The sequence below is a fragment of the Cimex lectularius genome, unplaced genomic scaffold (assembly GCF_000648675.2).
Source record: "Cimex lectularius strain Harlan isolate CLEC.00 unplaced genomic scaffold, Clec_2.1 scaffold126, whole genome shotgun sequence".
In the NCBI taxonomy this organism is placed as follows: Eukaryota; Metazoa; Arthropoda; class Insecta; order Hemiptera; family Cimicidae; genus Cimex; species Cimex lectularius.
The window spans coordinates 85,709-97,810 of record NW_019392705.1 but is presented as its reverse complement, the minus strand read 5'-3'; the positions used below and the strand labels follow the sequence as shown (position 1 = coordinate 97,810).

The 12,102-nt window shown below is 36.5% G+C and overlaps 2 protein-coding genes across 5 annotated transcripts in view; both read right to left on the bottom strand.

The window, feature by feature from the left end:
* The window catches only part of LOC106674292 (glutathione S-transferase-like), a 20,407-nt gene extending 15,152 nt beyond the window's left edge, over positions 1-5,255 (bottom strand). Inside the window, exon 1 of the mRNA XM_024226246.1 lies at positions 5,142-5,255. The gene's annotated coding sequence lies outside the window, so the exon portion shown is untranslated. The remainder of the gene's footprint in view (positions 1-5,141) is intronic.
* A 1,841-nt stretch (positions 5,256-7,096) lies between these two features.
* Positions 7,097-12,102, bottom strand: part of LOC106674165 (disks large homolog 5) — a 29,820-nt gene continuing 24,814 nt past the window's right edge. For all 4 annotated transcript variants that reach the window (XM_014406732.2, XM_014406734.2, XM_014406733.2 and 1 more), the window contains exon 25: positions 7,097-8,743. In XM_014406732.2, the coding sequence (XP_014262218.1) occupies positions 8,634-8,743 (110 nt within the window). In that variant the 3' untranslated portion in view covers positions 7,097-8,633. The remainder of the gene's footprint in view (positions 8,744-12,102) is intronic.

The following is a 12,102-nucleotide window of genomic DNA, read 5'->3' as shown; positions in this document are numbered from 1 at the left end:
CAAGTAGCGGAATGCTACAGAGGTAAACAAACAATATCATTTGGAAGAGGATTAATAAGTGTTGACATTCATACAAATGAGTAATCCTGTAAACGTAAACAGAATATTTTATATAGATTTTTTTTAATGAAAACTTAAAATCCTGCATTATTTTCCGGACAACCCGATATAACCAGATGCCTGATGCGAAGTATGTAATAAAAAACTTGTACTAAGTTGCTCTAGTGCAATTAATTAATAAAAAAATTAAAAAAAAGATTTCACGAACTTGCTTCAAATAAACAAATAGCCATAAATATCTTTGATTTTTTTTTTTAACGTTGAAAACTGGTGATGTAAATCTACTATTTCAAAACCTAGAAACCAGCAAATTTCTGCAAACTTACTCCATTTAATATCCTTTTTAGTGGTGTAATTGCTTTTCGAATTACTTTTTTCAGAGATGAAGAGATTTATGAAGGAAAGGAAAACACCATGGTTGAAGTAATGGTAAAGTTGAACGATAAATAATAATAAAAAATAAAAACTTAAAATTTTGAATGAATTTATTAAACATTTTAAATTTTGATTAGAAATGCTCTCCACCCTCCGCAATTTATTTTCGATGCGTTGCCATCGCATTAAACCAGCAAAACCCGCACATAAGATGTATATCAGCATATTTTTCATTAGAAAATGTACCCATATATAACTAAAAATGTTTTGAGTCTTAAAACTCTTTTATTCCGGAGAATATATTACAATAATCCTTTAAACAAAGTCGTGTTGGAAAATAACTAACTACTGAGATTCAAGCCATGGTCAATTAGGACTTTTTGGTCCATTGAATGTAGAATCTGCCGGCAAAGTTTGTAACACAAGTAGCTTAACACCCTGAATAACCGTGAAATACACCCAGAACAAATTTAGAAAACTACATTTAAATTTTTTAATCATTTTTATATGTTCAGTAATAAATTTATCCCACCTGTTTTTTTATTGGGTAAGCTTGTTTCCCTTTAATTCTGTTAACAATGGGTTCATTGTTGAGCCATTCCCTTGGCGTCGATTTAACTGTGAATTTCTCTTACTCTCTTACCCTCTACTTGCTTGATTTTAATCTCTATCCCAATTACGCATGAGTCAAAATTTATCATTTAATCGCTTATGCGTAAGCAAAACTTCCATTTACTTTATACAGGGGGAGGGAAGCTTTATTTTCTTTTATTTCCGGTTATTTATCTCAACTTTGGTTGTCATTAAATTATCTTGATCTACTAATATGTAGTTTATGAGATTTTCTTGTACTATAATGGACTCTATTTCAATACAACAGCTATTAAAATTAATTACCTTGAAAAATACGAAATATTTTAACAAAAATTAACTTTGATATCTGAAATGAATATTCATGTATTGGGTTGTCCGGAAAATAATGCAGGATTTTGGTATTAAACAAAAAAAAAGAAACTAGTTACTTTAAAGCAATGTTCTTTAATCAAAATAATTTCCCATNACAAATGAGTAATCCTGTAAACGTAAACAGAATATTTTATATAGATTTTTTTTAATGAAAACTTAAAATCCTGCATTATTTTCCGGACAACCCAATAGTATGAGTTTCATTTTTCCCTAAATTTACCCACCTGCATTACCAATAACTTGCTGGAATCAGACAAAAAGTATTCAAAGTCCATTACAGAAACGTAACACAGGGGTTTATTAAACTGCAAGAAAAATTCTCTTCTTCACACATTCTTTTTTTAAATTTTATTTATTTATTTTTTTTAAAGGCATAAAACCACTAAGGGTCATAGCTGCCTTAAAACATCCACTAATGCAGCCTTCCCACTGCGCGAACCGGAGGGGCCCCGGCCCCAGAGAGGAAGAGGCCCAGAGGGCCAGCCGTATTGCAGAGGGATGAGCATTATAAGCAGCGTGATGTTATCACTGAACTAATGTTGTTTTGGCTCTCCTGAAAGGATGTGCATGAATATCCACATCCCTCAAGACCACGAAATTAGTGAATTTGAAATATAATCGTCGCCTGGAACTTCTCTTACTAACTGCCCTGAAATAGCTGCCTCTCTGGCTGCCCTATCCGCAATCTCATTTCCAGCAATGCTGCTGTGACCAGGAACCCACAAGAAAACAACCTCAAACCTCTCTGAGAAAGACCTTTTAATGCCACAATATTTCCTGGATGAGATGGCTATGTGTGAAGGGATCATTCAGTGCTGACAAGGCAGAGAGCGAGTCGGAACATATTAATAACATTTTACTTCTTTGGCAGATTATATTTATACATTTATTGCCACTAGCTCAGCACTAAAATTGCAACACATTGGAGAAAGAGAGAAAACATATTTCCTATCATTGGACGTAAAAGCAGCTCCTACTTCATTTGAGCTTTTCGACCCATCAGTAAATGCTAAGGTAGCATGCGGAAGACTCGCTAAGATTTCTAAAATTTTTTGTTTGTATGCATATGGTAGGGTGTTTTCTTTTTTGAGTTTTGCGAGTTGTAACTGACAATTAGCTTTTGGTGCCAGTGGTGTTGGTTTGACTGTGTAAAAATAAGGGAGTGCGTACAGTGAAATGTTCCAGGGCATTCTTATTAATTACAACTAAATGCGTACATGTTATGGAGTCAGCTGAGGCTAATAAATATCAATTTTTGAATATTAATATTTTCATCTCCACCTCTGAACTTAACCCCATGACCGTGACGCTAAAAATGCAATAAAAACCATAATTAAAAGAAAATGGCAAAGTGGGTTGGAACAGCAGAGAAATGCTCAAGAGCTCACCCAATTAAGTGAGGTTGACATGCAGACACTTACTTTTGGTTCAAAGTATACGTGTCCAGCAGAGAAAAGTTACTTGATATGTTCCATCTAATAGCATAGATTCATAAGGTGCGACTCTTTGGCTCCATATAGAGAGCATGTAGGAACGTCAGTACGAAAATGCTTGAGCGCAGCAGCGAGTATTTTTCAGCTCCCCTGTTCTAATTTTTAGAAGAAACAGGGTTGTTTTACTGTATACAGTATTGAAAATCTTGTGTACCTGTATGCATTGAGAGTGAATGTATTTATTAGTGTAATAAATAGCGTGTAGTGTGAGATGGCCGATGGCAGAATACTGAGTACCTATCGACCCTCAATTAGGTTAGTTAAAGGGTGATGGAGGAGTGTAGAGTACTCCTCCACCCTAATTGGCCGATTGGTTTGTAAATAGGAAAAAATGTATTTATGACTGAATGAATTTGGTTTTAGGAACTGATTTCATTGGGTGCTAAATTTACCTGGCTGTTGGCAGCACCTAGAGCCCAACCTCTGAGACTAGATAGGTAAAACCAAGGTCTGACCCCGGACTGCCAACACCCTGGGTGATTTTCAAGGTCTGCTGGAAATTTATTGCAGATTAAAAAACCTGTACTTTCCAGTAAACTACAAACAAAACTAATCCATTATACTTTAGTGACTGGGAGCTTTTGGTGGCCGTGACAAGGGCCAGTGTTGTTGAGACAATGTATTGAGGCCGGGACCAAGTGTGTGTGCTTGTTGGTAGAGAGAGCAGCTGGCTGAGGTCCGGGGATATAAGTTGGCTGACACTACATTGGTTGAAGGGACTCTGGTGCAGCACTTGGCCAAATGCAACTGTTTGCCTGTAGCAAAATCGGCTAAGTTGAGAAGGTGAGTTCAAGGTTAATGCTGAGAGTACCCTTATCATTGTCGTAGGTGCTTCATTAGTGATAAGCGAGAACTTTTCGGGGTCTTGAGGTGATAGGTGAGACCTCATCAGGTTGACGAGTCCGAAGGTATGAGTGAGACCTCGTCGGGTTGATGAGTCTGAGGGTATGATTAAGACCTCATTGGGTTGACTAGTCTATGGGTATGAGAGACCTCGTCAGGTTGACGAGCCTGAAGCCAATGGGCCCCTGCTTATATAAGCACTAGCTCTGCTCTGATTCGCTGCAGAGTGGAGGGGAGACCATTCGAAAACCAGTAGTGACAGCTAACGGGTACCGTGGTAACCATAGGTTTCCACTATACAGCTCCCAAATGGGCGAGCCTCTCCAAGCTATGGACCAATGTTGTAGTGTGGCATGTTCTTCTAGAAAGTTCCTCCTGGTCCTTAAAATATTCTCAGGAACATGATCATGTCATCACGTCGGGGTCACCAGTTTAGTGACGATGTGCAATGGACCTGACCAAGACAATTTGATGGACAGCAGAGTCCTTCCATTTTTTTTTTTTTTTAATTCTTCTTTTAATGTTGTATTTTTGAAGGGCTAAACATTGAGCTTTGGATGTAGCTGGATAAGAGTAAAAAACCAGGGGCCAAAGCCAAGCTTACATCCAAAAAAAATTATGGTAACGTCTGGAGGTCATCTGCTGGACTCATTCATTACAGCTTCCGCAATCCGGGTGCAATCAGTGCTGAAAAGTACTGTAACAAAATTAATGATATGGACCGAAAATTGCGACATTTATGGCAGCTTTAATCAATCGGAAGGGCCCACCCCCCTCCGACAAGGCACGCCCTCATGTCACACAACAGACTCTGGCATGACTTCAAGGGTTGAGTTACAAAGCTTTACCACATCCACCATACTCACCGGATCTTTCTCCTACAGATTATCACTTTTTAAACATCTCAACAACTTTTTATGTGAGAAACAATTTAAAAGACAGAAAATCATTAAAAATGCATTTCAAGAGTTCGTCGATTCCAGGGACCCTAGTTAAGTGATTGTACTTTTAGTAAAAATTAAGATTTAAAATATATTGGTGTTTAAAAATGAACCTCTCTTGTAGACGCGATTGTTATACAGTTTATCTGCCCCCAAAATAACCATACTTATACATAGCAAAGGATGTTCAGTAATTTTTGGACATATGGAAGTGCATTCTTCCAGTTCTGTATTGTAATAAATTGTTTATAATTCAAAGCTTAGAAACTGCCTGATTGTCAGAACCTCATGCAACTGGCATGACCGTGCACTCTTTGAGCATAGCCCGTTTGTAAATTTTTTTGAGAAAACTGAACTGAGAATATTTGGTATTTTTACATCAGCCATAAATAATAATTGTCATATGTTTTTTTAAAAGCTACATTTTAAAGTTAAAAGCTAAATTTTTTAGCTTGCCTCATACCTGGTTGGTTTTGTCCAGTGCTTGATCTTTTTTTCTCAAGCCATTTTTCCAGCTCCAGCTTTGCGCCTAGTGGTTCTTTTCCCTTGTGTGAGAGGGTTGTCCCTTTGGTTAGTGGTAGTCAAGGCAACCTAGCATTTTCCTAGAACCGTTAAGCAACTTTCACATTCCCAGACTAGTTTGGAGCTAAAAATCATACAGAATTAGTGCCATTATAGTTGCTGTCAAAAAGTATGTAAATCCAATCACCTTTCATATTCTTTTTCAGCCACTTCTTAAGCAGAGTTGGATTGAAAGAACCTCAGCTTGAAAGACAGTTGGGACCAGCCCACGTTTTGATAGAGTATAATTCAGCCCCTTTACCCCTACAATCTACTCCTTGGTCCTCTGATCCATCTTTACCATTTTAGGATTCTTTCCTGAAACTTGGAGTTGCCTTTTTTTCCAAAGATCTCTTATCTACCTCTTGGATTTGTCCTCTCATTTTGTTTGATTCTCCTTAGATCTGGTTTTATTTCTTGGTTCTCCATAGTCCGTTGGCATTTTTGAAGCCACCAATACTTGAAGGCGTAAGAGTGGGATGGAATTTAACATTGCTGTCGTAGGATGCATTACCCCCATTAAGACTTTTGGTACTTTGTTACCCATTTTTTTATTACAAAAAGAAATGGGTCGCAAAAAATGTTTTAGACCTCTTCCGCATTGAAAGTTGTCGTGCTTACCCTAGGGAGAGAAGAGTGAACAAAGTTTGGTCAAATAAATAATGAAAGAATGTGATTTTAAAAAAGAAATATGGGAAATGATGCGGAATTGAGATGCGGAGAGGAGCAAAATAGGGCAATGACTGGGGTAAGGAGGTGAAATCGTATCAGGCAGACCGAGAAAAGGCATCAGCATTTAGCCAGAATTTTCTCCTCATTTGTATCGACATGGATCAAGTGCTCGGAATGTTTCCCAGAAGGGGATTTTTGCAAGGAGCTCAATGAAAAACTGAAATGGAAAAAAACGGCTTGTAATAAATAAGACATTTTTATCCTGTCTAGGATAGCAAAACCTTTAATTACAACCACCAAATAATGTCATAGCGCTTTAATGCAAAGTTAAAAAATAAAATTGGTTACAAATCCCTTAAATTAAAAAAATAATAATAAAATAAAGAATTGAAAAGAAGTCGATGCAGTGAAATCAGCATGTAAAAAGCAACAACAGACTAGAATTTATTCACACGATAATTAATTGGAATAGAAATTTAAAAAAAAAAAAAAAGGAGGGGGTCAAAGCGAATAGAAAAATAATACTCTCAAAATATCTTAGACATCCCAAATTACAACGAAAATCTGCTTTGGCAGGAATAAAAATTGTCATAACTTATAATTATTATACAAAATTCTATCACAAGTGACATGTAAATTATAATTGTAAATAATGATAATAATAATAATATATAAATGATGTGAAATGAAGCTTTTTTTTTTCTTACAAAAATAACTGGGATTTGATAAAAATATTGCACAATTTTTTGAGTTTTTTGTTTGTTTTTAAAAGTGTTGGAAACTACTTTTAAATTATTGAACCTCTTCTAATATGCTCTATTACAAAAATTGTATATTGTATTGTATAAATAATGCTTTATCGAAAACAGCCATTCTAAATATACTTTACAATATAAAAAGATAGTTTTTCTGAACACTTTGTTTTAAAAAAAAATTGTCTGGAGACATTTCTATAAGAAAAAATATACGAGGCATTTGGTTTTTGCTAGTACATCATACAGAAGTGAATAATTAATGATTAGAAGCCACAATTTAAAATGTCAGATGATCAATTTTCGCTTTTTCCATCAGAGTAAAAAGGCTGGGCGTGCTTTACAATTTGTATATGGAAAATAAGAGGAATTGTGTGCCATGGGCTACAGCCTGTTGAAGGTTTAAGATTGCACTGGACTCAATTTCATTGCCTGGTGTATTTCAAAATTCGAAAATTTTAACCACTTAGGATGTGATTTAAACTATGGCAAGTGATCAACAGCTAAAAGAAATAAATATCAGCAAGGGCATTTACAATTTCACTGTTTTTACGAACTCTAAACCGAGGCACTACAATTAGTACACTTTTACTTGCAAACACCTAGTGTCTTTTTATTATTTTCTATTATTGAATAATTCATTCTCAACAAAAAATTCACTTTTAAATTGAAAAATCTTTATATAATGCTTAATAAGGTTTTGTAAACTTTATTTTTTTCTAATGAATATTCTACCCTCCTAGAAGAAATGCTGTCCTCTGTCCAAAATCTCCAAATTTTTTAAATTTACCACTCTATTCTTAGGCAAGTTTCCTATTAAAAAGCTTGTTAAAATTGACATAAATCATTCCAGAAATATTAAAAATATCAATTTAAAATTATCTACAGCTTAAAACATTTTGGGGGAAATACTTTTATAGATTTTAATTAGAAAAAAAGCTTTCAGGATTATAAAAAAGTAAGGTGAAGACTCTAGGCCAAATTTTTTTTTAAATTTGACAGCTTAGCTGAAGCCTTTCAGCATGAAAAATTATGAAAACAGTAGATAAGACAGTAATAAGACTACTTTTTAGCAAGGCAATGTTGTGATTTGAACAATTCACTGGATACTTAACGACTCACGGAGAGAAAAAAAACATGCATTTCATGGCTGAATACGTATGTTATTAAAGGTATTTACAGTAAAAGTATTTAATTTTTAAGGCATATGCAAAATAGATTTTTTTAAATGATAGTCAACAAATGATTACTATCCAAATCCTATAGAAATGTCTCCTTATTTAGATTATTTATTCTAGTGCATTAGTTATCCAACGAAATAAATAAAAGAAAAACCACTTTTTATCAGTTCAAAAGCAAAATGCAATATTTTAAAAGTTATAAAATAAGAATAAATGTTTTAAAGCACAGAGACTTTAATATAATAACAGTGTCGTAAATAAACAGAATAATATAACAATATATCCACAGTACTTTAAATTTCTCCCTAATACCTAGATCCTAATATTGTCAACAAGGTCAATATTTCAATAACCAATTTTCAATAACCAATTATATAAATGATATTTTCATTATACAGAAACCTCTGTATATGCCCAATTTTGAACCGCTTTAAATAAAATTGGTCAATCAAAATTGAAAAAACGGAAGCACCCAAGGTAGTTTTATTATACTCTTCTAAAAATTGCTTTTAAGAAAGAAATCACAGAAATGCTATAAAAAACACTGACTACTTTAACCTTCGATCGACTGAACGATTGAAAATCCCCTGTCTGATATGTAGCATTATATGGAACTTTCGACAACATTAAAATTTCCAGTAACTTATAATTAAAAAAAAAACTTATGGGAAAGGTAGTTCGTTGTGCCGACTTGTGTGTAGATAGCTACGGATCTGGAATACTTAAAGCTTGATCAAAGACTGCTACACGTGGAACACTTTGGTAATGGCTGGTCTCCCAGGGCGGCCCTCACTGGTTCGTACAAGGCACCCACAACGTCTTGTTCTGTTCTGCGTCGACTGCAGCCTTAATTTGCGTACACATGTATGCGATGTTCACACCCGCTGCTGGTATCACAGCTGCAAATTGAAGAAAAGAAAAATTATATTGTGAGATTTCTCCTTGTCTTGTGAGCCTACAAATGTAGTTAATTTCATTATATTTAGTGGTCTGATTGACCAAATTACTTCTTTCAATTAATTAATCTTTTTATGTAATGTGTTTTGGTTGAAATGAAAAAGTTAGTGTCATGAGCGGGATTCGAACCCACGACCTTTGGCTCAATACGCCGCTACTCTACTTGAGCTATCGTGACGAAATCTTCGACAAAATCGTGTAGCAGTCACGATAGCTCAAGTGGTTAGAGCAGCGGCATATTGAGCCAAAGGTCGTGGGTTCGAATCCCGCTCGTGACACTAATTTTTTTCATTTCAACCAAAGAACCTTTGAAAGTAGTTGTTAATGATAATTTTCTGTCTGTCAGACACATTTTTCTCACAATTAATTATTCTTTTTTATGTAAGGTTTTTGGTTGAGATAAAAAAGTCAGTGTCATGAGTGGGATTCGAACCCACGACGGCTAAATATGCATCTGCTCTCCCACTTGCCATTTTCAATTGACAATTTTGGTAAAAAGAGGGAAAATTCAAACGGTTGTAGTTTGAGATGAGGAGTTGGTGTCCCGAGTGGATCGAAGTCATGATTGCTCATGTGGTTAGAGCAGCAGCATATTGAGCCGAAGGTCGTGGGTTCGAATCCCGCTCGTGACGCTAACTTTTTCATTTAAACCAAGAAACCTTACATAAAAAGATTAAATTAATTGAAAGTAGTTGTTAACGATAATTTTCTGTCTGTCAGACACATTTTGTCATTTCATCATCTTCAGTGTGTCTGGCATATGAGCACCTAGCAAGGATAAGCTATAAAAAATAAAAAACTATACTAATTAATTAAGGTTTTTAGTTGAGATAAAAAAGTCAATGGCACGAGCGGGATTAGAACCCACGATCTTCGGCTTGATACGCCGCTGCTCTACCACTTGAGCTATCGTGACTTCGATCCACTCGGACACCAACTTCCCATCTCAACCACACCTTTTGAATTTTCCCTCCTTTTTGTCATTTTTCAATTTTTTTATCTAAACTAAAAACCTTAATTAATTGTAACATATCGGGTTGGATTCTCAACGACAAATGAAATGGCCACGGAGAGCTTTAGTGAAGTATACTTCATTTTTAATCATTAAATTCACTAATTTCGTGGTCCGCTTGACCACTTAATATATTACAATTAATTAAGGTTTTTAGTTGAGATAAAAAAGTCAATGGCACAAGCGGGATTCGATACTAATTATATCTCAATAGTATTTATTTTACTATTACTTATTGTTAACCTTGTGGGCGTATTTTATTACTCCCCAACTTTGGCATATTTTTCCTTTTTCATTTGGAGCCATACATATTTCTCCTTTAACGCTTAAACTTTTGTTTATTGTGGCTATCCTGCAATATTTTAATTTTTTTCTATTCTTTTCTAATTCTTCTCGATGGTACGGTATCTATATCTGAATGGCTCATGTACGGCTTTTCCAGGTACCATATATATTATGCAGGGTGGGCGTCCAAGATCCAAGGGGTCAAATGCCTAGGTAGGCTCGTACCCCATCCGTAAAAGGTCCAGGACTTGGTCGGCTCACGTGTCCTGCATAAATCTCTTGGACCTGTTCACAAACCCCAAGATTTTGGACCATTTAATCTCGGGGAGTGATTTAGTTATGTCCACTCCTTCAAAGATTTCAAATCTAGACCTAGTGTACCTATCACACTCTGCGAGGTAGTGCCTTGACGTTTCTTCTTTCATTTCGCAAAAACGGCAAAAGAGGGATCTGGTAGAATACCTATTACGAAGAGGTGTCTTCTCAGTGTTCCAGGTACCATAGCTTTTTTCTAGCTAGTGTAGGGCAGTATATATTATGTCATTTTACTCTCTTCTGAACATAATCAACAGTGTTCATTTATTGATTTTTTTCTATTTTTATGATTGTGTTTAACTAGATCATGTCTTGTAAATATACTGTAAGCTGGTCCCCATCTTAGTGTAAGTAGAAAGTTGTTAAAATATTTGTTAAGAATGTCCGATATATGTTGGAAGTAAGGCCTTAGGATCTGAAGGGTCACCTTTCCGGTAGGGAGCAAACAGACGTTTCCCACAACCTGGAAGTCATAGGAACTCGATAGACTAAATGACAATCTATGTTATTTAGTGTGAGAAGGTTGTCGCAGGCATAGTTCATCCAAATATGAGACACTATAAATTTGGGGTCACGTCAGCTGGGTCGGCGATGTACATTCTTTTCTGAGGTATAATGGAAAATCCTGAAAATCCTACAATTATTGCACAGTCAATTCTTGCAAGAAGGAATTGGCAATCACACCCAACTGTTTTTGCTTTTCCTTTCCTCCGTTATTCTCTTTGGGAAAAAAAGGGGTGATTTGGAAAGCAAAGTCAGTCAACTCTGGGAAGAGATGAACTCGGTGGCTCACAAAATCTAAGGCAGTGATCGAGATGAGTTGAATAGAGTCAACCTCTAAAAAGCAGCCCGATGTAGGACGAGTCAACTGTCTCAGAAGTAGTCAAGCACAAGCTGGATTAATGTCGGCCTCCAGGTGCCTTATCAGAGGGCACACGAGGGTTAGGGTACTAGATCCTGTCTGCATAGTCTGGGGAGGGTGCATAACCATCTTACTACAGGGTAGCAGAAATGTTCCAAAGTCTAGTCCCTGCTACATTGGGAATGGATTCGTAGTGGTTTAGTGGCGAAAACTTAGAGAAGAGGCTGTTCTTCTATATGTGACCTTTGCCCAAGCACTTGCCACCCTGCCTTATGGTATACAAAGAATCAGACCATTGAAGTGTATAGCATTGAGGACACTTAGACTATGCTGACGGTGTCCCTCGAATAAGTGAGAAGTGGCAGATGGGAATGGATAGTGGTCGGTGGTGCCTATATGAATGGCGTCCTTTACCGAAGGCAGTCTCTTCTAGGGGGTGGTTAGACATTCCAGTATAAACAAAACTGCGGCCGGAGCGAATCTGGTAGTTCTTACTCTGGAGGAGTCCCAATACTCAGGGAGATAGAGTTGCCTTCTCTATCTAGGGATAAAGGCGGAAGACCAGACTGATGCATTTCAGCCACTTTGGGCATCTCTTTCTGGGCGCCACACGGTCTGGTGATTAATGCAGGCCCATCCACTCGGAATGGACAGGAAAGTGAGGTTCATCTCGGCCCCTCAGGCTTCTACATGAAAACATACGGCTGTAACACATGCCCAGTTGTAAGCCCAGGTGCATCATCATTTCTAGAATCAAAACGTCCGGTACAGCCAAAGAGATAGGTACGGACATTAAAGATCCTGATGTCCTTTTAAGGACGACTGAG